General features: G+C 44.1%; 1 protein-coding gene across 1 annotated transcript in view; it reads left to right on the top strand.

The window, feature by feature from the left end:
* Positions 1 to 26016, top strand: part of MMEL1 (membrane metalloendopeptidase like 1) — a 33560-nt gene that overhangs the window by 7138 nt on the left and 406 nt on the right. The window contains exons 3-24 of the mRNA XM_026862951.1: positions 2 to 165; positions 7807 to 7866; positions 8664 to 8825; positions 9254 to 9334; positions 9839 to 9934; positions 10528 to 10646; positions 11289 to 11354; positions 13666 to 13800; positions 14399 to 14488; positions 14743 to 14879; positions 15346 to 15439; positions 15673 to 15801; positions 16081 to 16179; positions 16851 to 16934; positions 17199 to 17302; positions 18455 to 18513; positions 20539 to 20658; positions 21653 to 21786; positions 22214 to 22279; positions 24483 to 24578; positions 25473 to 25549; positions 25927 to 26012. Coding sequence (XP_026718752.1) covers positions 2 to 165; positions 7807 to 7866; positions 8664 to 8825; positions 9254 to 9334; positions 9839 to 9934; positions 10528 to 10646; positions 11289 to 11354; positions 13666 to 13800; positions 14399 to 14488; positions 14743 to 14879; positions 15346 to 15439; positions 15673 to 15801; positions 16081 to 16179; positions 16851 to 16934; positions 17199 to 17302; positions 18455 to 18513; positions 20539 to 20658; positions 21653 to 21786; positions 22214 to 22279; positions 24483 to 24578; positions 25473 to 25549; positions 25927 to 26012 — 2258 coding nt within the window. The remainder of the gene's footprint in view (position 1; positions 166 to 7806; positions 7867 to 8663; positions 8826 to 9253; positions 9335 to 9838; positions 9935 to 10527; positions 10647 to 11288; positions 11355 to 13665; positions 13801 to 14398; positions 14489 to 14742; positions 14880 to 15345; positions 15440 to 15672; positions 15802 to 16080; positions 16180 to 16850; positions 16935 to 17198; positions 17303 to 18454; positions 18514 to 20538; positions 20659 to 21652; positions 21787 to 22213; positions 22280 to 24482; positions 24579 to 25472; positions 25550 to 25926; positions 26013 to 26016) is intronic.

The raw sequence follows: 26016 nt of genomic DNA, 5'->3' as shown, positions 1-26016 counted from the left end.
GAGTTACAATAATGGGGAAATCAGAAAGTCAGATGGATATTGTGGAAAAATCAACAAAATCTGGGAAGAAATCTGGGAGCTTTGTGGCAATCGGTCTGGCTGTCTTGCTGCTCCTCATGACTTGTGCCGTGGTCGCCCTGGTGATCCTGTATGCCAGCAGCAGAGGTAAGGAACCTGTGAATAATCCTCCTCTTCCCTCTGTAAACAACATACAAGTCTGTTTGCTAGAGCTAAATGAAGAAAATACAGGGAGACAGTGAAGTCACCTCTGTGAGGGACTTTGCTACCTCTGCCTGTTTCCAAGCTCATGCAGATAGAATTATGTTGGATTTTATTTTATTTTTAAATGCCATCATGTAAGATTCTGTGCTTTTCATTAATTCTGTGCATTTGATTAAGTTTTGAGAAAGGTAAAAAAAAATGTTGCTCTGTTTTAGAGGGGAAGGTGTGTGTCTGTGGGACTGTAAGGCTTGACATTTCCTTATTTTATAGAAGCCTGACTCAAGATTTATTATTGCCAGGAGTTACAAAGCAACAGCTGCTTAGCAGATCTAACGGAGACATTGCTTACTACAGTGGGAAAGCTTTTTTTTAAAAAACCAAAACCACAACAAACTGTGCTGCTGAGGAAAGGGAGACTTCTAATAATACATCAAGGCAATTTGATCTTACCTCTAGAAGAGGAGATTTGGTTCGGTGACTTTCCTGCAGATGTTTTGCTAGGAACCTGACGATGAGGCGTGTTACTTTGAGGTGCTTTGCCTAAATATGTTAGCTGCAGAGCATGCTTACTCTCAAGACTTAAGTTTTTTCAGCAGCACACGGAATGCACAGCCCTGTTGAAAAATTCTGCGAAGCAATCGATGGGCTTGGTAGCAGCACCTGCCTGCTTTGCTAAAACACTAGAGAATTTAAAATTAAGAAGTATGAATAGCAAAACTGAAGGAAGGCAGGGCTTTCTCCTTACACTGTCCCTGCGTCCCCTGCCTGCAGTGAACTGCTTTCTTCAGCACTTGTAAGTAAAAACACAGCACAATTCTGAGTAATAATTAATGAGAAAAGCCTTTTCATTGTTTACTCCTTTTGCCAGCAGCCATTGAATGTCAACAGCCTTTGTTCCAGTGCTGAATGAAATCTCTTGAGTATTTGGTAGTCATAAATACTCACCAGAAAGGTGCTTATATTTATTCTATTAGCTCAAGAGACAGGAGGAAATAAATTCCCCAGAGCTAGGTCCTAGGACGGGAGTTTCTATATCCAAATATTGAGCCATGCAGAATTGTGTTACTTGCCTGCACAAAGGAGTGCTTCTTGGGTTCAGGCAGATCAGAATTCAGGTAATAATATCTGCCCCAAGGTTGGTCTCTCACCCAAAGCCATGGGAAGAGTCTGTGCACGTAAAGCAAGTGCTAACTATAACATTTCTTTGATGGAAGGCTTATCTGTGGGAAAGCAGTTCCCAAGTCTAAATATTTTGCAGGCTCGTATCAGCAATTAAACTTTCATTGGAAATGTGTCCGAGATTCAGACATTCCTGAGCAAAATGGGAGTGCAAGGTGATTGCAGAGCTGCTCGTCCTGCACAGCGTTCTCTCCTGCTGCTTTCTCCTGCCTTAGAGTGTTTCCAGCGCTGGCCTGGAGTCGCTTTCTGCTTCTGTTTACACCCAGGCGTACACAGCTGAACCACGGCAGCAGGAGACCCCGAGGTGCAGGCGTAGCCTGGACTAGGCACCAGCTTTAGGGAATTCAGGGAGGAATTGAGCAGCAGGAACTTGAGTCTGCGCCAGGTTTTAGGTGAGTGCCTGTATGCACTGTTTGGGTCTAAACCTGAGAAACCAAGAGCTCTTCAGTGCATCCAGTGAGTGCTCCTGCAGAACAGGAACGGGTTTTTGTCTTGACGAGTTTTGTCCAAACACTCCCCTTGGTTCTGGGGTTCCATCTAGGCCCACACCCAATGCTCAGCCAAAAAAGGCTGAAGTCTCTCTTAGACATCCCAAGTGAAGAGCACATATTGCTCAAAGCTGTGTAACTTCAATACAAATCCTACACACTAACAGGGAAAAAAAACTGTAGCTGAGCAGCACTCTTGTGATAGACCCAAGGCTGTTATCCTTGGGATTCTTCCACTTTCACTCAGATGTTAATTTTGAAAGGTGTGTGGGACACTGTATTGATTACTAAGAGCAGATTCAGATTCATTACTTCATCTTTGTACATCCTTTATCAGAATGACACTACCCAGGACAGGCTTCTAAAAAAATAATTCTGTTCAGCTAATGGAAAATTAAAAGGATTAACTCTCCTGTCTTGCTGTCTTTTTTTTTTTTTTTAATGTATGCGGTTCAGGGAGTATATTTTGTTTCTGCTTGTATGTAGCTTGCAGAAGAGCATTGTAGTGCATGAAACAGGCCTCTGGTGATAGCAGTAATGCCTGCAAGACGTTAATACTGGCTGTGATTTTTATCTACATACCCAAATGAAGACACTGACACTCTCACAGCAATGCAGTTATATAGTTCTATAAGCAGTTGGGGGATTTTTTTACATCCAAATGAGTTTTCATACCTGTAAAACCTTGTCTAAATAAGCTAGAATAAAATAAAATAAGAATAGCAGAGTAATATTTGGGTGATCATAGAAAGGGAAGCAGACAGAACTGAAGTCATTTGGTTTTGAATCCAAATACACCATGCTCTCAATCTTTCCATCACACCCACACATACATCTTCGCAGCCTTTTCACAGCTCGCTCTCAGCTATGTTCTACAAATATTTACTAAACTCCCAATCTCATCACTTGTTGGAAAGGTTACAGTCTGAAGAACATTTCAACACTTATTGTAGCTGACACATCAAGTCACAGTCAGCAACTTCTCCAGCCAACTTAGCTACAAACAACTTCCATCCTCACCTGTCTGCTGGCCCTGACTGCTCAGAAGACATGCTATTAGTGTAATTGATATTTTATTCACTTTCTGGATTCCAAGTTTGTAGGGTTTCTCTGAAGTAAGATTTGCAGATTTAATTTTTTTTTTTTTTTTTTGTCTGCATCCCCAGAGGTTGTCACTATTCACAGCTATTGTAGAGGCTGTTAGCAGGCTAGAGGGCATGCTTATGCCCTTCTGCTCTGTCCTGCTAGGTGGGCTACAAACAAAATACAACACTTGGAGCTAAGCAGCTCCTTGTTCTGGGAGTAGATTTCAAAAAGCCATGTTACAACGCTGCATGTCCTGTGCTGTGAATGCAGTTAATGTGCACTTGAAAAGTAGATTCACAAGAACCTGCTGACTAGGGGCAGTATCTAAACTGGTCACTGGCACGCTAAGAAGAGGTTGTGGCTGAAATCTGGCTTGTCTCCTAGGCTCATGCCTAGTCATTCTTTGGCTTCATGAATGTTCATTAATGAGGCATCTATTCAGAGGAGATGGAGAATTTAAAGAAGTGGCAGCTAACACAGAAGTCACGACGAAGTGACATTTGGGTGGCAAGACTCTTCTCAGTTGTGCTCAGATGGAGCTGCATGAATGTAAAGTGTGAATGTGGAGCGACAGGGCTGCCAAAGCGGGCAAATACTCAGTTTACTCATTCTCACAGGAAATTCTGTCTCAGCCGTGCTTATAGATAGGTAAGAAATCATCAGAATGGTGGAATAAAACCAGGCACCTGCATTATGGAGGCCCTTTGAAGACACTGACATCTAGTATAGACAGCCCTGTCCGAGGAAGAGAAGCTACATTTGGTAATTACATTATCTGGTGCAAACAATTCGCTGTTCTAAATAGCAACAAAGGCAGTCTGCAGTGCTGTCAGCACTTGTGCCGCCGAGATCTGTGCGAGAACCAGATAAGGTGCTGAAAGGTAAAGCTCACTCTTGGCCGCCTGGTGACAACTGTGGAGCTAATTGTTTCAGTGTGTGCCATCCTCAGCCATCTGCAGTCCTCCGAAAGCACAGCGGGAAAACGCTAAACACAAACTGTGCGCTTCGGAGAGGGTGCAGAGCGGTTTGGTTTGCTTTTGTTGTCTAAAGGAATTTCAGTAAGGCTGTGAAAAGCAACTTGTATTTTTTTTATAAAAAGCGTCACTCGAAAGATGAACTGCTGAGGAGGGCTGTAGTGCTCTACAGATCTCAGAAGTTATTCTTAGATCCTGCTGCTGTCCAGTAATGTAACACTGTTCAGTGGCTTCTGAAGTCAAATTAAGAATTCTCTACAGTGGATCCAGCTGGGTCTGAAGCATGTCTCAGCTCTGCCAGTTTTCATGCTTATTTTTCCCTCATTTTCTTCTATCGGGCATAGTCCCACAGCTAAGGTCATTTTTATTCAGCTCCATTAAAGCTTACCTTCCCTTATCAATTCTCTGATGGTGCCCAGTCAGGCTGAAAGTGAGGGAAGCCTTCAGTCTTCTGTTTTTCTTCTGCCTCCAAGACTATCAACAGAGCAAGAATAGGACATTCATAAAAGACTAAATGCAGGGGTCCTCAATTTTGAGAGCCATGAAGGATGGCACAGAGTAGTTCCAGTGGTGAAATCTTTCTGGCCCATTTCTGGTGTTTTGACATCCCTCTGATAGTTTTAAAAGATACACCCAAAGAAGATACACGCAGAAGAAAGAGGTGGGGATGGAGTGAATAATTTTAAGAGAGGGAAAAAAAAATGTAAGAAGCTCGATCCTAGATGAACTTGGCTGTGGGAGAAAACGAGTGGGAGGTAAGATTTGGTAAAAGAGATGAGTATTGATTCTCCACAGACCCTTCCACTGATGTGTTTACTTTACTTGCCCAGGAACTGGGCATTCAGAGCCGAACAGGCTGTGCCAGTTCTCCTCTGCTACAAATCACTTATCTTCACCCTCACATTATTGTCAAACATGAACCCATGTCCCACTTACAATTTTTAATTCAGAACTTGCCCATCACATCCATCTAAATCCTGTGAGACGTTCCTTTCAATTTTTAGGCTTTGTGGGACGTTTATCTGAGTTGTCGCTCCCACATCTGAACTTGCATCAGTCTTTGTCCATGGATGTCAAAGCAGGAGTCTCTCGTTATAGCTCAAACTTGGCAGTATTTAACCAGGGAGGAAAAATAAATATATAGAGAACTACCTGTATTTATACTGAAAACTTGGGCAGTTGTTTTCAGCAAAGTAGTTTGAGGAGATGAAGTGCATAGAGTTGTCTAGCTGAGCCTTTAGAAGGTGCATTTTATGTTTGTTTCTAGTTATTTGAAGTTCAAGAGGTGCAGCAGACAGAGCCTTAGTCAAGTGAGCAAAGACCCAACAAATACACTGTGAAGTAAAACGGGGCAGTGTTGGTCATATCTCCTACAGAGTCAGGTTGGCTTAGTTCTTTGTCAGGAATGGTACTGAGGCATAAAAGAGATAATTGAAAGAAAAACAAAGGAGCCACTTTTAGAAGTAAGCTGAGAGCCCCTACCAGCCATTTCTAATTATCTGGTTTTGTGGCAGAGCTTCAGAGCCCTGAGTGTGCAACCAAGGCTTCAAAACAGATTTGGCTTCCCTGCTTATACAGCTCAATTACATCTTCACAATCACAAGAGCTTTTCGAATGTGGGGACTTAGAATCTTGTTGAAAGCAGTTGGGTTCCGGAAACTGAAGTTAGACATTGTCAGGTTATATTAAAGAGAGAAGCTTTTATTTAAAAAGAGGGGGGGAAAAAAAAGCTTCATTTGGGTCCTGCCTGGTCCCTGAGAAACGATGAGAGAAACACGGGTTACTTGTAGTACTGTTACCTCTTTTTCACCTTGCCCATTGATGTTTCTCCTTTATGGAGTATTTCTATATGCCTTTGAACAGGTAAGTTCTTTTCCTCAAAAGGATTTTTTTTTTTTTTGCCCCCCCTTGGCTTCTAGGTTTTCATGTTTGGGATTTTTTTTAATTATTAGAGAGTTTAGTAAACTCCAGAACTTAGACTTTGCTTCATTTGGTACAAAATGAAAAAGGTAAACCCCTCTAGGTGAATCTTCACATTGTTACACGCATTTTGCTCATCCCAGGTTCAGACTGGTGGACACTAAACTACAGTAAGTTGTTCTAACGCAGACCTGCTCCCACACAGCACAAGGCACTCAGCTGAACCCTGGATGGTTCATTCCCAGTCACAGTGGGGGCTTTTTATGTTGCTTCCACTGATGAACTTCAAAGCCCTCTTTTCTTCCCTACTGTTTTATTTCTATCTGAATCACTGTAATCTTGTTTGCTCTCATGTAAAACACTTATTTGCATGGGAAGGAATTTTTTAGTAACTCTTTTCTGCAAGTATCCGAGTGTAAGGATCAACAAAAGTTTAAAAACGTGGCTAGTCCTGCTGCAAAGTAAGGGCACCAAGTTTTTGTTTTCCAGTGTGGAAACAAGTAGCTGCCTGTTTAACATAAGTAGATACAATGCCAGCCCAGTGTCACAAACGGGAAATTAAAACAACAAAATGAATTTTCTTGCGCCCAGGGCTAAGGCCACTGCCCAGGCTGGGGTGCTCCTGTTCCAGTTCTGTAGTGAGCAGCACACAGGAGTGGCACGACCAGCATCACAAACACATTCACTTTAGCACTCAGCGTTAAAAAAATTATGTGTTCATGTACAAAGGCTTCAGGGTAAATCTGCGTCAGAACTTAGGGCTGTGAATTCACATCAAGACCCTCTGTAGCCACTGCTGTCAAACTCTGGGCAGGACGTCTGGTGTAGAGCACCGAGCAGGAAGAGCTAGGGACTGGTTTGGTTTCTGCTTGCTATTGAGGTGTTAGAAGTACGTAGGCTTTTGGTGGATCTTCTTCACTGGAAGAATTTCACCAGGTCTGCGTGGTCAAACGTAGAAAAATCAATAGCCAAGAGGAACACTTCCCAGCTTCTGCCGGAATGAGCATAGCGACCCGTTTCCCCGTGTAGGGGCACACAACATTCTATTGTAGAAGTCACAGCAAAATGCTTCTGCTAAGGTTTCACTGCCTGCACCCCCTCTCAGATTCCTTGTCACGTCACTCCTCTGGGGGCTGAAGCCAGCAAGGCACCAAGGTCCCCAGAGTTGCAGAGTTGATTGCTTTCAGACTACAGAGGGAAGTGATCAACAGGCCTGAGCCAAGGTCTTAATGGAACAAAATTCCTGTTTTACTAGAGGCAGAAAGCAGACCTGAACAGGTCCACAGTCTCCTTCATTACATCTGATTTTACCAGCCCTCAACATCACTGATTAGGGAGCAACCCCTGTGCGGAACAGCATGTAGTAACCTTAAAGGGCAGATCTGAAATTTGGAGCCAACACAGGGCTGTCACCCACTCCCCCCCACCTCCAACACACACTTCCAGAAGTAAAAGTTATTTTTCTAAATTTGATCTTTGTGACTCAAGACAGTGTGAAAGCAATAATCGAGCCGTGGGCTCTTTGCCCTCTGTTTAAATCTCTCAGTCACGGTGACTTTGAAGATCATGAAAGAGCTCAGATGCTCAGAGCATCTTAGTAGATTGCCTAGAAAGGGATTTCAGACTTTCAGTTTGTGTCAGAGAGACTGTGGAGGCGGTTAGCAGGTAAAAATCTGGTCTCATTCTCCTTCCAGGAGAGTTAAACCTCACTGTCAGGACTGCTGTAATACTTCTTCCAATAAATTTTCCCCATAAATCTGCAGAGAAGACATTTCTTCACAGTTGTCATTTGATATCTTACTGGCACTAATATTCACTTGTTCTCTCTAAAACTCAAGAGAGCTGTCACTGAGGTTGGGCTGCTGGCAAGTGATGTTGGTGGCAGTTTCTTTCCAAAAGAACTAATTCTGTCCGCTTGCTTATCCCTCTCCCCGCAGGCACTCACTATGGCACCAATTCAGGCATCGTATGTACCACACCTGGATGTGTTACAGCAGGTAATGGTCATTACTAGAAGTGATTATTGCAGAGGTGGTGTTTTAATAAACAATATCATTTAATAAGTTTTAATAAGTTTTAATACATTTTAAGAAACAATAGTTCAGGCTTTAAGAGTGAAGAAGTTGAAAAGGAGTGAGAGTTCCCCTTGGGCTAGATCCACATTGCTAACACTGTCAGGGGCAGCAAGCACAGCTGCCTCAAATACAGCTCCACATGTAAAGAGGGAGCAGAACCCCCCCTGTTCTTAGGTCTCCACTGTATACGGTCTTTGTCACCAGGAGCCTCATTCGTAAGGAATTCATACGGGAGGATTGCCAGTGGTCAGCAGTTCTCTGGCTCCGTATCTGTGAAGTATAAGAAGAATCCCCTTAGAGCATATTTTCTACGCGCGGGGCTATTCACCTTCTCATTTTTGGCATCTACTTGTACACCTCCCGAGAGGCAGGGCTGCAGCACAGCAGTTCCAGGCTGCCCCTGGAGAGGCTGGGCTGCAGACAGCGCCTAAGCCCGGCCCAGGTGGAGCCCTGGGCAGCACGGTGCTGCGGGGGCTGCTCTGCCACCCCCAGGCTCCCTCTGTAAAGCAGTACCACCGCAGGGCAAATGTCTGCTGCCAGATGCTTCCTGGCATTTTTCAGCCCAAACCAGGATCCTCTGATGGCAGTACATGAGTCTTATCCACCGTAAGCAGCATTAGCAAGGTGCCTTCTTACCCAGCAGCTTCTTGAGTGTCTTTGGTAGTCCCAGAGATGACCGGGCAGCCTGTGGAATTCAACTCTCCAATTTTGATCCCTAGCTGCTAGAATAATTCAGAATATGGACCCAACAGCTGACCCTTGCAAGGATTTCTACCAGTACGCCTGTGGGGGCTGGCTGAACCGTCACGTTATCCCAGAAACCAGCTCCAGATACAGCGTTTTTGACATCCTGAGAGACGAGCTGGAGATCATCCTGAAAGGTAGGAATGAGACTGTCCTTGGCTATGCACTTTTGTTTAGTTTCAGATGTTGTTTACTGCACGTTATACAGAGAAATAAACTTCCAGAGAAGTGCTGATTGTGATTTTTTTTTTTTTTTTCCCCTCTGGTCCTTTAATCTCTACATCTCTTACTACACCCATTTTGTGGGAACATCCCGTTCCCACTAAAAATTTGCCATAGGTGATTTGGTACTAACTTCAAAAGGAGCAGGACAAGCTGTATGCATGTCCTTCTTCCTGACTGACACTTTTTCCATTAATAGCTCCTTTAAAGAGCACTCTGGTTTCACAGTAATTGAAGCCTGCAATAGCAAGTATTTATCATAGCCCCGAATTCTCAGTGATTTCTATGAAAAGATCAAAGCTTTCCAGAGCAAAAAACCTCACTGCAATGGTTCCTTCCCCAGGTGTGCTGGAGACTTCAGATCAAGGAGACAGAGAAGCATTTCAGAAAGCTAAAATACTTTACAAGTCATGCATGAATGAGAGTGAGTCTCTTCTTGTTCCACTGATTCTCTTGTTCAACACCAAACGTACACAAGTTCCAATGTACTTTTAAGCAGAAGCCTGGTCAATATTTATCTAATCTGCATGGAAAGCTAATCTTCAGATGAGTGAAGATGCCTTGGTATGTCATTAAGGCTTAATATACATATTCTGGGATGTAGAAAGAACAGATGTTGGTTACCTGCCTCTGGTATCAATGCAAAGCCTTCCCTTCTGAATGCAAACCCACCTCCTGTTTCATCCTTTCCAAAAGGCATCCTGAGGTTTGCACAGATTTGCCCTAGTGCTGACTATGATCCAAAACCCGTACTGAAGTCAACAGAAATGTTTTCATTACTTTTCTGAAGGCTAATGTAGGAGACAGGCGATTTCACGGTATCTCTTATCTCCTGCTATGACAAATTCCCTTTCAGATTTAAACTGTTAGGCCCATTACCTATTTTCTTTTTTCCTATGAAAATAATTATTTGTTTTTCCTCTCTCAGGTCTTATAGAGCAACGAGATTCATTGCCTCTGCTGGAGGCCTTAACGATGGTTGGCGATTGGCCCGTGGCTTCTGCAGACTGGAATAAAACCAAAGGTAATGCTGTCCCCAGAAGACCAGTAGCGTTAAATCAAAATTATTTACTGCACTATGTAGACTACTGGCATTGAATTAGATCCTCCAGTTTAACTTTTTCTTCATAAACAAAAGTCAGGGTGTCATACCTGTTTAGCACGCAGTGATCTGTGTAAACGAGATGGCATCAACTTAACACCCACACCGAAAGGTCTCATTCGTGAGCAGTATGTGTTTTAAGGCAGTTAGGAAACCTAAAGGACCACCATGAATAAAGAAAACAAAAGCAATAAAACTAATATAGGTCTGTTCTAAAGCTTGCATCTTAATTACAGTTTGGCGTGTAACCGCCTAACTAGGCAAGGTCACGGTGATGTTTATTATGCACAGGCAGATGAATATATATAAATAATTTACTGATTACTGACTGAGACAGATAAGGCTGGTAAGAGCAGTCTAGTAATTTCTAGCCACTATAGGAATGTCCTGTACAAATATTCTCACATGTCCAGTCTTGTCCTAAACAATTTAGGCAGTAAGCTTGCAAACTATACAACTTAATCAGTCCTGATACACATTGATAAATGATGTGTATTTTCTCTTTTATCTCCCAGAGCCAAACTGGAGCATGGAAGAGAAACTCGCCGTAATGAACTCCAGATTTAACAAACGTGTCCTCATTGACATGTTTGTATGGAATGATGACCGGGACTCCAGCAGACACATCATTTATGTAAGAAAAAAAAAAAAAAAATTGCAGGGAATTATTTACATGCCGGAACCATAATGGCTAGTTATTTACACCACATACAGATCAGCCTGCTGTAAGTCAGCGGGCGTGCACAGTACTGGCAGAATGTACACAACAGCTCTGTACCCCAAGTGGCAGATTTCAAAGTCATATAGGAAAACATTTCATGGCAGCATAATTTTTGTTTCAGTTTAAAAAATAAATTCAGTGGACCTTTACTGATTTACAGAATTTAAGGGTTGCAAAGTGCTGGTGAGGTTTAAGATCTGTATTTCAGAGTTTGTTCCTGTATGCTTACGTATGAAGTCTAGCCCTCAAGTCAAGCAAATTCTTTTCGAAGTTGCTTAAATTTATTCTTAGATCTCAACGGTTACCTGAATGATTTTGCTTAATAACCCACACTAAGTATCCATCCTTATCTAAAAATCCAGAGACAAAAATTGTACCTTCCACCTCACACCATGCCTAGAAAGCTAAAGTCCTTTGATTGGTAAGAGCGTACTCTTGCCATTCCAACACTGAAAGGATGGCAGGTGCAGCATTTCATGCTGCCTTTCAAGGATACCTTTGGACACCAGCAGTTCCTGTTCATCACTAACTAAAGAAATGTGTGATTTCCTTCAGATTGACCAGCCAAGTTTAGGAATGCCATCCAGGGAATACTACTTTAATGGGGGCAACTATCAAAGAGTAAGTATTCCTTGTCATTCATTTACTATGAGCTACTAAAACAACTTTATTACTTATCCCTGGATAAGTTTTGGAAAAGTCAAATTATGAACCTTCATGTTTTGTAACAATCAGAATTAGACCGTGACGTTCATTGCTACATTTTTGCCTAATTATGTCAAAATTTTGTAAAGTCTACAAAAGGGCTGAACAGCTGTATAAATATGAAGCCTTCCCAGAATTGGCCAGTTCATACAAATGAGAAGATTATGGGAAAATAAAATCATCACGTTTTCTAGCTTAGAACAGTCTCTGATTTTGAGAGATAGGTTCACATTTTCAGCGTAGGCTATCTTGGATTCACTTACATCTAGTACATCCGTTAGTCCTGGCCACTGTTTTACAGGGTATTGGAAAGCTGGATTACAGATATGGCAGAAGAACTGGATGATCAAATATGATCCAGTATGACAATACCCTGAAATACATTTTGGTCAACGCTAAAACATTCAGAATTTTTCACGTGTTCGTTCAGAGGAAAAAAGTTTAAAATGGCAAATAGCCATATTACTGGAACAGATACTCAGCTAGGAAGAATCTGATGCCACTTACTCCCCCTTCCCCCCAGAATTACATGAAAATTGTGAGAGATTATTTTCCAGCTGATTTTTCTCTGCCAATGCTTAGAGCAAAAATGTGAGGGTTTCTGTAAATATGTAGAAAGCTGTTGCAAACATAGCCAGATAATTTATCGGTTTCCAAGATGAAAATACTGCTTTGGTACGTTTTATTTTCCTCAATTGTGTCATACTAATAAAGAGTATTTGCAGCCCAACATCCAACCGATTTCCTATCACAAATGGAATAGAGACAACAATCAGCATTTTAGAGGCTTTTGTCTGGTGGTTCTGAAGGCAGATGAAAACACAGAGACTAGTTTTCTTCTTACTTCAGTGCATGCGGCTATATCCGCATATATCATATCGTCTAAAACACAGTCCTGTGAAGTTTTTATTATATTGTTTCCACACCTTCTGGACGCCTTTATAAACTGCCAGCTTCTGTCAATCTCATGATACAAAACAATTTCCACGTAGTTGTGTTGGGAACTGCAGATAGCTGCTGGAACTAGGATTCTGTTCCGCACATTTCACCGATACGGTGGCAGTTAGAGGAGAGAAAAGGAATGTTTATGCATCACTGCGTGAAAGTCAGACTTAAATTGACTTGTAGGAGGTAGAGAATCAGGTACAGTACATAGATGATCCTAAATTAGCAAAAGAAAAGCAGTTGTGCTGAATACAGTTTTAAGCTGAAACTATGAAGAAGAAGGGCTAAGGCTGCGTTTCTAATCTTCATGAATAAGGAGGAAACACAACCCCTCTTCATTTGCTATTTAACAGCTCGCTTCCCCCAGACAATGAACCAAACTCTGATGACCCAAACTTCCCCCGTGCTTAGTCCAGCATCTTTTGGCAAAGCTCCTACTGAGGCCTGTGGGAGTCTGGCCTGATTAAGGCCTCAGCATTCAGCCTAAAAACGCAAATCATCATCATCATGTAAGTGCCCAGACTCAATTTCACAGCAGTTACTGTATTTATCTGGTTTCCAAGGCCTACAGAGGAAGGAAAGGATGCAAGAGGAATAGGTGGTGGTAAGCTTTCCTGTATCAGAGAGCGGTACTCCCTCAGCACCCAAGTATCTTTTCAAGGCCCATTCTGAGGCATAAACCACAGCCATAGCCTCCTGTGAGAAATAAAGCAAAGGTATCCCTGGGAACCATGCGAGACAGAGCTTTTCTTTCAGCCATAAAACCAGAGTTTAGAAGACTTAACGGTATTACTTTCAGAGAACTTAAACCATCCGTGTTTACCCCGGTGTTTTGGCTAGTAGGCATCCCTGTTCCCACAGGGCGGCTCCAAGCACAGAGCTTTCTCTTTGCTCGAGTAGCAATTCTGACTCGGAAGGCCGGAGAGTTGAACTGCACAGGGAAGCAGAAAGTGTTGCTTTCACACTTTGTATTTGGAGACTGGCAGCTGCACTGTAAGCTGCTCCAGGATGAACTGAGCTCCTACGTATGGCAGTAGTACCTGTTATAGTACAGGGGGGGGAAAAAAAAACCAAACAACAAACCAACAACAACAAAAAGACCAACAAACACCACGAGAAAGTGGAAGTGGAGGGGGTTGCATTGGAGTCAAGGGTGGAGGCTGTGACCCTTGGGCCCAGATTTTTCACAGCGCACTGTAAGGCTAAAATACCAAGAATGGTTTGCTGAACGAGCAGTGATAGACGGCAAACCTTTTCCTCCCACGTTGTTCCTTGTGTGCAGGTGAGAGAAGCTTACCTGCAGTTCATGATCACCATTGCCAGAATGATCCGGGAGGACAAGAAGGTGCCTAAGGATGATTCCTTTGTGCAAGAGGAAATGACCAAGGTTATGGAGCTTGAAACAGAGATTGCAAACGTGAGTACAGCAATCAAGAACTCGGGATGTTGGGCAGGACAGGGGGTGAGGGGGAAGTCTCTTGCTGGTTTGTGCAGCGGTTTAACACAGCGGGGACACCCGTGGTCTGGAAGAAAGTGGGGGGAAAAGATTTGTTGTGCTGTGAGCAGGCCAGAAACCCCAGCCTCTGTGTGTGTGTACTCATATCTACTGTACAGATACGCTGGGGCTGTGTCTGCAGTAGTCCTTTGGAGTCTCCTGAATTGGGACAATGTTCTGCCAAACATACACTCTGATAACACCAGGGCTAGCCCCCCTGCATCCTTAGAAGCCTACAGCACCCTAAATATCTCCTCAGAGCTTAGCCTTCCATTCTGAAGGATAGAGGGAACTGCTTGGCTCAACACATTACTGAAACATCGTTGAACGGGGGGACCTGAGGTCCTGTACTGCAGGTTAAAAAGCAGCACTGGACACCATCACATGAGCTTTCTTATCCAAAATAAACTGTTTTATTCACATATGATTGGAGTGTGGATATGTGCACATGCATGCATGAGATTTCAGCCATTGACACTTGATGAGTTGATTCTAGTAATAACCTTGTGAATGTCTTCAGGCAACTACCCCAGCAGAAGAAAGGCATGATGTAACCTTGTTGTACAACAAAATGACCTTAAAAGAGCTACAGGAAAAGTTTGCATTGAACGTAAGTGTTTAATGAGTTGTCTTAATAATTTCAGCCTCCTCTTGCTACCATTTGGAAATGGCTTTGTGAATTTATCAGTGATGCAACAAAGAGGTATAGAGTCATTCACCTTCTTAATTTTGCCTTCAGAGTCTCTTAAAAAACATTTTTCTACTGAACAATGCTACATACAATCCCATAGACTGCAGGAAGTCCAGACAGTTACTAAGACATTTAAACACCTGGCATTGGTCTGTGTCTTTCTGTCTGCCTAGGAATTTAACTGGACCTTCTTCATCCAAGGTGTCATGTCTTCAGTAGGTGTTCAGGTTGACGCAGAGGAAGAGGTGGTTGTGTATGGCATGCCCTATCTGCAAGAGCTGAAAGCAATTCTCTCAAAGTACTCAGCAAGGTAAGGAAACGAGAATAATCATGGAAGTACTGTGGAAATGTAAATTGTTGGGCCAACTTGCCAGAGCTGCTCGAGAAAGATGACACCGCCTCCCTGTAAAGTATGGGAAATGGCTTCGGAGATACTAGGGCCCCAAAGTACTGTGGTACTGGGCATCTCATCTGCTCGCATGATTAGAAAAGGTCAAATGGGAAGGAAAAAAAGAAAAAAGCACAGGCTTAGCTCTTGTTACACTCCAGAAGGAGAAAAAAAATAAATTAATCCCTGAACAGACATAATAGTACAGTCCTGAGTCTGGATGCCTCTGCTGTTAAACAAGACCGGTCAGCTGTAGATGCAATGAAACTGATGGCTGGCAGCAAGCATTTCCTTTCTAATCTCCGTTCAAAATTAAGATTTCCCCCAACTGTCTGCACTAGTGTTGCTTTTTACAGGGGATTAAACTCAGTTTTGGTTTCCCGTGCAGCACCATCCAGAACTACCTCATTTGGCGGTTGGTGATCGATCGTGTCAGCAGCTTGAGTCGGCGTTTCAAGGATGCCCGGGCCAGCTACAGGAAGGTATTTCCTCTCCCCCTCCAGAGACCACAGCGCGTAGGACTGGGAGAGAGTCCTGAGTCACCAAATGAAGTCCTTGTCAGCAGAGGACAGCATTAGGTCCTGAACCCCCAACCAAATCTAAGAGCAGCAGTCGCAACTATGGAAACCTTTGTCTTGGTTTAAGCTCCTCTTCAGGGAAGGATTTAGGAGAGAGATGGGTAGGCAGAACCATCCTGTGGTGCTCTGTGTTGCAGGCACTTTACGGGACAACACTGGAGGAAGCCCGCTGGAGGGAGTGTGTGAGTTACGTCAACAACAACCTGGAGAACGCGGTGGGGGCAATGTACGTCAGGGAGGCATTTGCTGGTGAGAGCAAGAGGATGGTATGTAGTTTACCCTTCATACTATTGTACATCCACAGTGTCTGCAGTGCCCGTTCCCCTCCGTCTCATCTCCCAACCTGTTCTCTCTGTTAAAGCTGTCAGTCAGCCAGGAGTTGGCATCAGAACTCATTGATGATGCTCTTTTAAACGCCGAGTACCACGTGTTAGAGCAGAGGGTTTGGGGGCGTCATCTTTCAGTAGGGAGCTTTTCACCCCTCCTTCTCTGTGCCTGGGAAAAACAGCATGGAAATGATTCCTCTCTTCCTGCCTCTCCTTTAGGTCCGAGATTTAATAGATAAGATTCGTGAAGCGTTCATCGAGACTTTAGATGAGTTACAGTGGATGGACGAGGCCTCTAAAGAAAAAGCTCGTGAGAAGGTCAGAGATAACAAGGAGCTTGAGTGTTCTATCATGGCTATGAAATCTCTGGAATTTTGTAGCATCACTCTGCAAATGAGAGGAAAAAACTTTGATGTTCGATGCCCTGTTATCCATTATCTTATTATATTGTCTTTTTAATCCTATTATATTTCTTTTTAATCCTTTGTTAGCTCACAAAAGTTTTTATTTCCCTTATTGAGTCTTGTGAACCATGTTATAAATGAGGAGAGAAGGTGGCATCAAATGCATCAACTAGAATGACACCTGAATACAGTGCAGTCCCCCAGAAAAAAAATTATCAAACTCTTCATAGACTTTAGGACCATCAGCACTGTTCCAAAAGGAAGGAAAAAAAAAAAAAAAAGGAAAAAGGGGTTAAGCCAAATCCCTCTTGGATGGTGCTGTATGCTCTGCAAGTCTACCACAGTGGCTGGACACCAAGAGATGAGAGGAAGACTTACGTTCCATATTTTTAAAAAAGTCCCACTAGGCAATAGGGTGCATCTGAACAAGGTCTTTAAATGTGAGAAACTGGATACAAACAAACAGGTGGACATGAGCAACGAAGAATTTTAACTATTATATGTATTGAAACTTAAAAAAAAAAAAACACACACACACCAGTGAAAACCACAATTAAAAGGAAACATTAAACTGTTTTCTTCTAGGCAATGGCGATTAAAGAACAAATTGGCTATCCAGATTATATTTTGGAAGATCAGAATGAAAAACTAGATCAGGAATATGCCAATGTAAGTATGCTGCACATACTGCAACAAGTACCTCGACAGCAAAGCCTGTGCTTACTTTCTTACCACTTGGAATATTTAAACCTGTGCAGCTGTCATGTCCTAGTGACGGGAGAGCGTGCAAAATGGATTGTGTTGAACATGAGTGAACTCGTGCAGAGAGCCAACCATTGCAATCAGAACACTTTTTAGAAGATAGAAGCATGGGTAGGAGGAGTTCCTCTTTTTGCACAGCTTACTAATATACTTGGATATCTGTTTCTTTAGCTAAACTTCAGTGAACACAATTACTTTGAAAACATTCTGGAAAACCTGAGAGCTGGAGCCCAAAAGAGCTTGAAAAAACTTCGCGAGAGAGTTGACCAAGATATGTAAGTGACCGGGCTGCATCCCACAGCCACAATCTCAGTTCTGAAATAACGGTTATTGTGTTTAAGTCGTACGCTGTGGATAGCCAAGAATGCTTATGTCTGAGATCCTGAAAGTTACTGACCGGCCTTCAGAGCAAAACTTTTGAAAAAGTACCCTCTGGAATTCAGGGACAGGGTCCTGCTCCCTCTCTGTGCACGTGTTACTGGCAACAGCAGCACAACTCACTTCCACCAGAAGTTACCCTGTGCCCCGGCTGTGATAAGGGTCCTCCCCATTCTGTTAGGCCACAATAAGCAACTTTTCCAAAGCTGAAAGATACAAACACGTGTTGTATTTCTTAAGCAGGAAGTTTTAATTCCATTCCACAGCAGCCCACAAATAGTTACGTCAAAACAGCAGCAGATAGAGCACCTGGGGCATCGCAAAATACTGTAAGGACAAGAGATGTGGGAAGAGCGGGAGTTTAGGTTGATGCTGCTGGATACTTACCGCGAGTTCATGGCTTCAGACTGTTGTTGTGTGATTTATTAGGGCAGGCTGACCAGAAGTGTATGTTAGAGGTAGAAGAGAAGGGGAGGAGAAAAAAAAATACAAAGAATAAAAAGTTATCAAGGTATGGGAGAGAGTTTCCAAAAGTAGCCTACTTAAAAATTACCTCTCAGAGTTAACACACATTATCTATGGAATATTGATCTCTGTGCAGACATTTAAAACTGAATAATCACAGCCAGATGAGTAATTTTTCAACGGACAAGTTTGGTCTTCCAATTTGAGTAACTGCCTTCTGCTGCTCAGAACATCCTCGAAATGCCAGTTTTCTTCTCAGTGTAAACTATTCCTTTCTTCTCAAGCTCATACAGTGTGGAGATGAGCTGATAAACAGTTACCACATTCCACCCCAATGGGGCTGTTCAGCATTCAAGAGCAAAAGCATTTCTCACTTTACCTTGGCACTGGTTTGGATGAAAGGGGCCCTTAAGTCATTTCTTGGCATTACTATTTCTTTACAGCTGTGTTCAGTGGCACCCTTCTTCCCTACCCCGATCCTTTCCTTATATGCAGCCCGCATTTTTTAACAATAATAATTCAATAAAAAGAATGGCTAGAAAAAAGAAATCATGACTAACTTTGTGTGCGGCGTTTATTTTTAGATGGATAATTGGAGCCGCAGTGGTCAACGCGTTCTATTCCCCCAATCGGAACCAGATAGGTAGGTCACAACAGTTTTAAAACAGCTGCATGGAACTAATTAACCAATTTTTGCACTACAAAGATGCAAATTTACTATCCAGAGGCGAACCCGCCTGTGCCCCTGTGGCCGTTCTGGGCGAGGTGGGCTGTTGGTTTCAAGCAGTGGCTCTGCTGATGGCTCCCCAGCTTTACCTGCTGTAATTGGAACAGCCCTGTGTTGGAAGGCCTGAGACAGGCCCTGCTGCTACACAGGCGCCAGCTCCGGGGAGCAGAGCACTCACAGGGTGTTCTGGGCTGCCTGTACTCGTGTTTCCATCTTCTCATAAACACAGGGGCAGCTCTCCAGTTTGTATCTGTACAGACAGTACTGGAATTGTATCCGTAAGAGGCGTACCAGACTAAAGAAACCTGCTCTGCTTAGAGAACACCAGATCTGCGAGTTTTTGCAGCGTTGCTAGGCTGACCTTTCTTGTTCTTAGCAGAGAAGATGATCTTGAGACTTAAGACACAGTGAACCTGCCTGGCTCCCTGATCTCTGAGCCGGTGCAGGTGGCCAGAAGTTGAGGTTAAGCCTGCAGATATCCGTAGAGCCTTTGCTGAACTCTGAGCACCCCGAACAGGACAGGAACCAAGTAGTGCTTACTCAAATTTCCCAGACTACCAGGAAGATCTACTAGCCAAGTACTGCCAAATAACCATCAGAGGAAAAATCCGTGCCTTTTTCAGGCCAGAGACAACTCTATCCTGCTCACAGGACAAAGACCAGAAATGGAAAAATAACCAACAGTCACAAGGGAAAAAACTTAGATAATGGCAAAAAGCAGAAAGATCCAAAGTGCTCGTAATTCAGCTCTCTGGCCTCATCGATTCACACAGCTCCCACCTACCTTCACAGAGCAGGTAAAGCTGGGAGCAGTCCTTCAGCCACGGCCAGCACGCGCCCCCGGAGCTCCCTGGCGGCCGGGCTGAGGCTCAGGCTCCCCGTTTTCACGGGGGGGTGATGCTGATGGTGCTCAGTTGTGAGGCAGCTCTCTGGGCAGGGAGCTCGGGTCTTAGGACCGGTTCCTCTACAGGTTGTAAGTAATATGGAAGTGACTGGTTGAAGCAACTTGAAGGTGAATGTGCAAGTCAGACATCCAAGCACAGCTACCCGCAGTAGTGTGGAGGACAGTTAAAATCTTGTTTCTTCCAGCCTTGATTTTGGGGAAAATATATCTATAATGGGGAAAACCCCATTACTTTCAGTTTCCTGCTTCTGTCTTACCGCAGTCTGTCATGTATTTCTCCCCAAAATTGGACAGATAAAACCTTCTGTATAGTCAAAAGCTTTTGTCTCTAAATGAAATACTTGCTATATAATTCCAATATCTCACTTCTTTAAAAGTATCTCCTGAGGATGAATTGCTTACAGTCTTAACTCCTCTAGAAGTGTGTCTGCTTTTCATCTCGTGTAGATGGGATGAAGACTAAATCCCATCGATTCTGTGTAAGGTTTTTGCCAGTAGACTGAAGGGGAGACCTCCTCCTGCCCCCGCCCCAGGCTGGCATCCAGGTGCACTGGGTGGGCAGCAGGAGGTACTGCTGCGCGTCTTTTACACACCCAGTGGTGGTGGTAAGCAGCGTATGACTGGCCAACCCTTCTTTAACAAAAATAACACAATAAAACATCCCTCAGTTCCCCTATAAAATGGCTCTAAAACACAAACTCTATCTCCAAAAGACAGTTACTAAACATTTTGTTCTTGACTTGCTGCAGCGTCCATTATGGACCAAATTAGGCTAAAGTTGCCATCTAAATGATGCTTGCTTCTCAGACAAGGGGATACTGTGGTTGCAGATGTGCTAAATTAAACCTTCATTAACTTGTCATTTCCCATTTATCAAGAGAGAAACAATTTCACATGAGGAGGCATGATGTTGTTTCTAATCATTTTATATTTGATGTTCCTTCCTGATCCTCAAACCAAGCAAACAATCAGTCTGCAAAGTATGCAAAAAATAAATCTGCCTTACAGGATCTCCCTCCCTCTTCCCCTCTTTGCAGTTTTTCCTGCTGGGATTCTACAGCCTCCCTTCTTCAGCAAACACCAGCCACAGGCCCTGAACTTCGGAGGGATCGGGATGGTTATTGGCCATGAGATTACTCACGGGTTTGACGACAACGGTGAGAAGTTAACAGAAAATATTCCTCTTTCAGTTGCACTCATTAACACTGTAAGAAATTCAGGTTACACCCTGCTGCGACTGAAGCATCCACGTCACATTCCCACCCTGGGAGCAACGCAGGAGGCTGTGAACCTTCCACTGAACAGGTTGCGGTGGCTGTGTCAGGACCGAAGCAGGTCACACAAGAAGCAGGCGTTAAAAATGAATTCAGTGACAATTCTTGGGAAAAGCCTCAACAACGCAAGCAGAGATGCTGCCTCCTAAAGTAAAATGAAATCTCTGAACTGCATTCCTGGGGTAGAAGAGCTGTTGGTAGTGAAATCACAGGAGGCTTTTTTTTTTTTTTTCAGCACAAACGTTTGAAATAAATTGACTTTTCTCTTTCTAGAAGCTATGTAAAATAGTTCTGGGCAAAAACTCCCTTCTGATACCACAAGCCAGTAATTTCTTATCCATGGGTTTTCTTCAGTGTGGGTTTTTTTTAATGTTCATTAAACTTGTGCAGGTTACACATAAGCACACGCTATCGCTATCAGAAATCCGGATCTGTAGTGAAGGAAAAGCCAGCGAGCTGAGGACACAAACACCAGAACTGCCGTTCCAGCTGCCTCCTGCCGCGCAGATTGATTCTCCTGAGCCTCAGGTCGTTACAGGGACACACAGAATAAGCCCCTTGGACACCTCGGAAGTGGTGGGAAGTTTAGTTACGCGACGTCTGCATCATCCAGTCTGAATTTAGTGCTGTAACTGAAGTCGGGGCTGCTGGCTGAATGGGAGATGATGGAATAAGAGAATGGAGCTGAAGGGACCGCAGTTGATCTTGTCCATTCCCTTGTGCCAAGGCAGAACCAACCGTGCCCAAACCATTTCTGATAAATCTCTGGAGCCCAGAGGAGGGGAAGTGCCCCTCTAACACGGAGACAGCTGCTGCACCGGCAGAACGGTTCCTCGCTCAACTCTTTTTTTTTTTTTTTTCTCGGCTTTTCATACAGGTAGGAACTTCGATAAAGATGGGAATATGTTGGACTGGTGGAGCAATTTCTCAGCTCTGCATTTCAAGGAGCAGTCTCGTTGCATGGTTTACCAGTACGGGAACTACACATGGGAGCTCGCTGGCGGGCAGAACGTACGTAGAAACAACTGTTTCACACCACGGGGGTTTTATACAAAAAAAAACGATTTTTTTTTTTTTTTCATGTGTGCTCGTGCTGCCAGACCCGCTGAGGGGCTTTTTGCAAAGGCAGGAGCCGGGGGGGAGGAAATCCTGGTGTTTCCTACTGTATTTTGCCAGCCCTGCTAGCACGTGTTCTGCCCAGCAGCCCATACTCTGTTCCTGTTACATTTGTATATATTCTCTCTGTTCCGATCCACAGCTTTTACCCTGTTAATTTTTAATTTTCATTCTCTCCCATTTGCCCCAGCACAAAGTCACCGCTTCCTTCTGTTCCAGACACGCCTGTCTGCCCCTGATGAGTGACTCTGCTTCAGCTGGTGGGTCTTAGGGCTGCCAGCATCACTGACTCTAGAGTAAATGAATGATAATTCTTTTACAGGTCAGTGGAATAAGCACATTAGGAGAAAATATTGCAGATAACGGAGGAGTCCGACAGGCTTATAAGGTAACTGTGAAATATACTGTGAGTTAACGTTACCCCTGGGATTCAGCAGCGGTGTTACCTATTCTGTCATCACAGATTTGACAATTACCATGTTATTACCATATTCACAAACTTCAAGCCTCAATTCTCTATCTAGAAGTTTATGTCCCCATAGGTGCAGCCCCCGTGCAGGATTGCCGCCGTTCTCCCAGCTGTACTGTGGTGCCCTGCAGTGCTTCTGTCTTGGGTAAACGCTCACAAACAGGCACAGTATTAGCTGGGAAAAAGGCAAACCACCCCCCATCTTCCGAAGCCCTTTATTCTGAAAAAGGCAGCTACAACTTCAAACAGCTTGTCACATGGCAACGGAGCACTAATTTCTTGGCAACACAGTTTGGTGATATTATGAAGCAGAGCAACTGTTTTATCCAAGTTTATTTCTCTCATGGTTTTCATCTTTGATCACAGAAGTGGCACGTCAGGTAGGACACGAAAAGAACGGATGGAAATACCTTCTCTTTCCCAAGGGATCCAGATCATTATCTACCAAAATACCCGTCTCTAAAGCCTAGCTCCTTTTGTTGCTTTCTCGATGTTTTATAAGCTTTAGGGAAAGAACACAAACAAGTCCCTTCTATCTTGCTATTTATTTTCCATGCAGCTAGAAAGCAGAATAAAAACACAAGGACTGACTCAGAACTGCCTCCCTCTTTCTGAGGTTGCTTCAACCACTCTTGTTATTTTTAAAATGAGAGAAATGCAACTGATACTCCAGAGCACGACCTCCACGCTGTGGCCGAGACATGGGTTTGTTCAGGATGGTTTTATCTGTTACAAACTCTGCTGCATGTCACCTTATCTCTCCTGCTCTGCCAGGGAACTCGGCTTCCAGACTCGGGGAAGTCCAGTGCCTTTTATCCGCCAGGTTTACAAACCATCCTCACGACAGGGACACGGTAGTTACCAGCACAAAGGCTCTTTCCAGGCGGAGCTCAGGTGTGAGCGTGGAATGTTCTTTTCTATGAATAATCCCAACAGATGTGATGGTAAAACCTTTTATCTCTGGTGTTCTGAACATGGCCACAGCCGAGGGCGTTTATAGACGGAACATCCGGAATTTTCAAAAATCTAAACTGACAATTCTGACTCTGAGCTACACCATTAAATTAGTTACTTCGTTAAAGTGAGTAGGTACTTGGTTCTGAAACTATTACCAACGTGGAAGAGCGGTGCGGTGTGACATAAGCTGCCTGCACACAGAACCCTCTGATGTTCTGCGGTGCTGAATGTGTTCTTACCCTCGGCTCTACCTTTTGTGTTTTCTGTGCTTTGGGACTATCTCAGCAATGAAGAGGATCAGGTAATAGAACATTTCAAATTAACCAGCATGAGGACACATTAACTTGTCTCCGTTATGTCAATATACCTAAAAAAAGAAAATTGCCCAATTAATGTGTAACAATAACAGGTAATGGATTTAACATTGAGCAAGGTTATTATCTGCTACTTTATGAGCAGTTGCCTGAAGAGAGAAAAATCATCACCACAGAACTGTGGAGAAGACTTAACACTTTACTTCCAGATACAAATCCCTGTGGAAGAAGTCAGTGAAAGCTGATGATTTATTTCAAACTGCACCCACGGGCACTCGGTCTCCGTGGCGTTGCTGGTTTTCTGTGTCACCAGCTGTGTGTACCCTGGGCGCTGGCCGTCAGCTTGGCCACGCTTGCTGGCCAAGACTCAGTGGCAACTGAAGGGTCCAGCGGGGCCAGCCCCCAGCAGAGCAGTGTGTGAGGAAGTGCCAGAGCTGAGGAAAACCCCAGCAGAGCCCCGGGGGCTCGTACAGAGCACACGGAGCTCGTGCAGTGAAGGTCAACCGGCCAACGCTAACTGCTGCTCTAAAAATGAAGAGTTTGGCATTTTTTCCTGTTTCATTTGTGAGTTGCCAGTTCAGAGATCACTGTACTGAAGATGCTGAGTGCAGATTATCCTTGTGTTTAATTTTTTTGCTAGAAGAGTCAACAGAGCACTTACGATGACAGCTTTTTCATAAAATCCACTGTACTATTTGTATTAGAAAGATAAAACACACAAAAGTGCAGAGGGAAAGACGTGTTGGGTTCATATACATTGTGTCTGCAATCTCTCACCCCAGACTAACATTCAGAATACCCAGCACACCCACATAGGCCAGTTCTCTGAATTGAACCGTGATCATTTCTAGGCCTACTTAAAATGGCTGGAGCGGGAAGGGAAGGAGCCAAAGCTGCCTGGACTGAACCTGTCCCACAAACAGCTTTTCTTCCTCAACTTTGCCCAGGTAAGAACACGGGGTGCAGCCACCGCCGGCTGCGTCAAGGTACAAATCGGGTTGTCTGAAAGGTCAGAGAAAAATCAGCCCCAAGCTCCACCTGGACAGTGATGCACCGCTGACTGCACGCAACAAAAGGGCAAGACAGGTGTGAAAAAGATGGTTTAGTGGTTAAAGAGCTTTCAGTAACGCTCTTGAGGGCACTACTGAAACCTGCTGGAGCGAGGAGCAACAGGGCATCTACCAAGGAAAAGGCTTGTCAGACAGCTTCAGGGGGACAGCAGCTTTCCAGAGCTTGTCGTTTCATGTAAATACTGGTCCCACTTCTGAGAAAACTCCTCCTGGTTTTGATACAGACAGGGTTTCACCTGGTTTTTAACTGGAGAAAACTGAATGCCTGAGACATGCCAAGCCAGCAGCCCTGAAGTAGGAATAAGTATTCAGGTCACAGAATACATACTTAGATCACAGATGTTGCTACAGATTCCACTTATTTTCCTCTATACCACTTCACTGCAATGCAGAAACAGTTTGCTGAGTTGAATTTGACCTTCAGCCTGGATGAGAAGCTCTTAGAGAAACCAACATTTAACAGTAGGTCAAATCCTTGCCAGCAGGCCAACACACTGAGTGTTGTGCCTCCGACTCTCAGACTTGAGCTCACCTCTTTGAGGAAACACGTGGGTAAAATCAATAGATCTATCCCAAAGCATCAGATCTTGATCCAAGAACTTGATTTAACAAAAACCAGTTAGTAAATATTTAGAACTATTCTCCATAAAACATACTCCCAACTATACTGTAACAAATTGGGATGGCTCTTAGGAAAAACTTGGAAAATGAGAAGGTCTCCAAGTTGAATTCCCTTTAATAGGGACCCACTAATTATTAATCCTTGTCTAGGTTTGGTGTGGTTCCTACAGGCCGGAGTACGCCAGCCAGTCAATAAAGACAGATGTCCACAGCCCTCTGAAATACAGGTGGGTTTTACAGGCGGCCTCACTAACTGGTAAGTGACTTGCTCCAAGCCAGGGCAGCCCCACAGCCCCAGGGGAGAGCGGCTCCGTCCCTACAGACCAGGTCAGCGCAGGCCACGCCGCAGAATTCCTCCCGTGGCTCGTGGGACGCTGCTGAAGGGTCCGTTCCTCTTCCCCGCCTGGTTCATCCACCGATCCGTAGGGAATGGACCAGAACCCCACCCCTCCCCGTCTCGTTTGCCCTGTTGGGTGTTTTCCTTGCACAAAGTGTCCGTATTCGGAGACTGTAACTACGTCGTGAGACTCTAAATGACTCTCGGGACGTGGCTTTCTGTTGTCCCCACGCGCTGTCTCCGTGTCCGTTCCCTCTCCTTGTCCAGGGTGATGGGGTCTCTGCAGAACTTCGCCGCGTTCTCTGAGGCGTTCGGCTGCAAGAGCGGCGCCGCCATGCGCCCCGCGGGGCCTTGCCG

This window comes from Athene cunicularia (assembly GCF_003259725.1).
Source record: "Athene cunicularia isolate RWA chromosome 21 unlocalized genomic scaffold, athCun1 chr21_part1, whole genome shotgun sequence".
NCBI lineage: Eukaryota > Metazoa > Chordata > Aves > Strigiformes > Strigidae > Athene > Athene cunicularia.
This window is presented reverse-complemented; position numbering and strand designations above follow the sequence as displayed.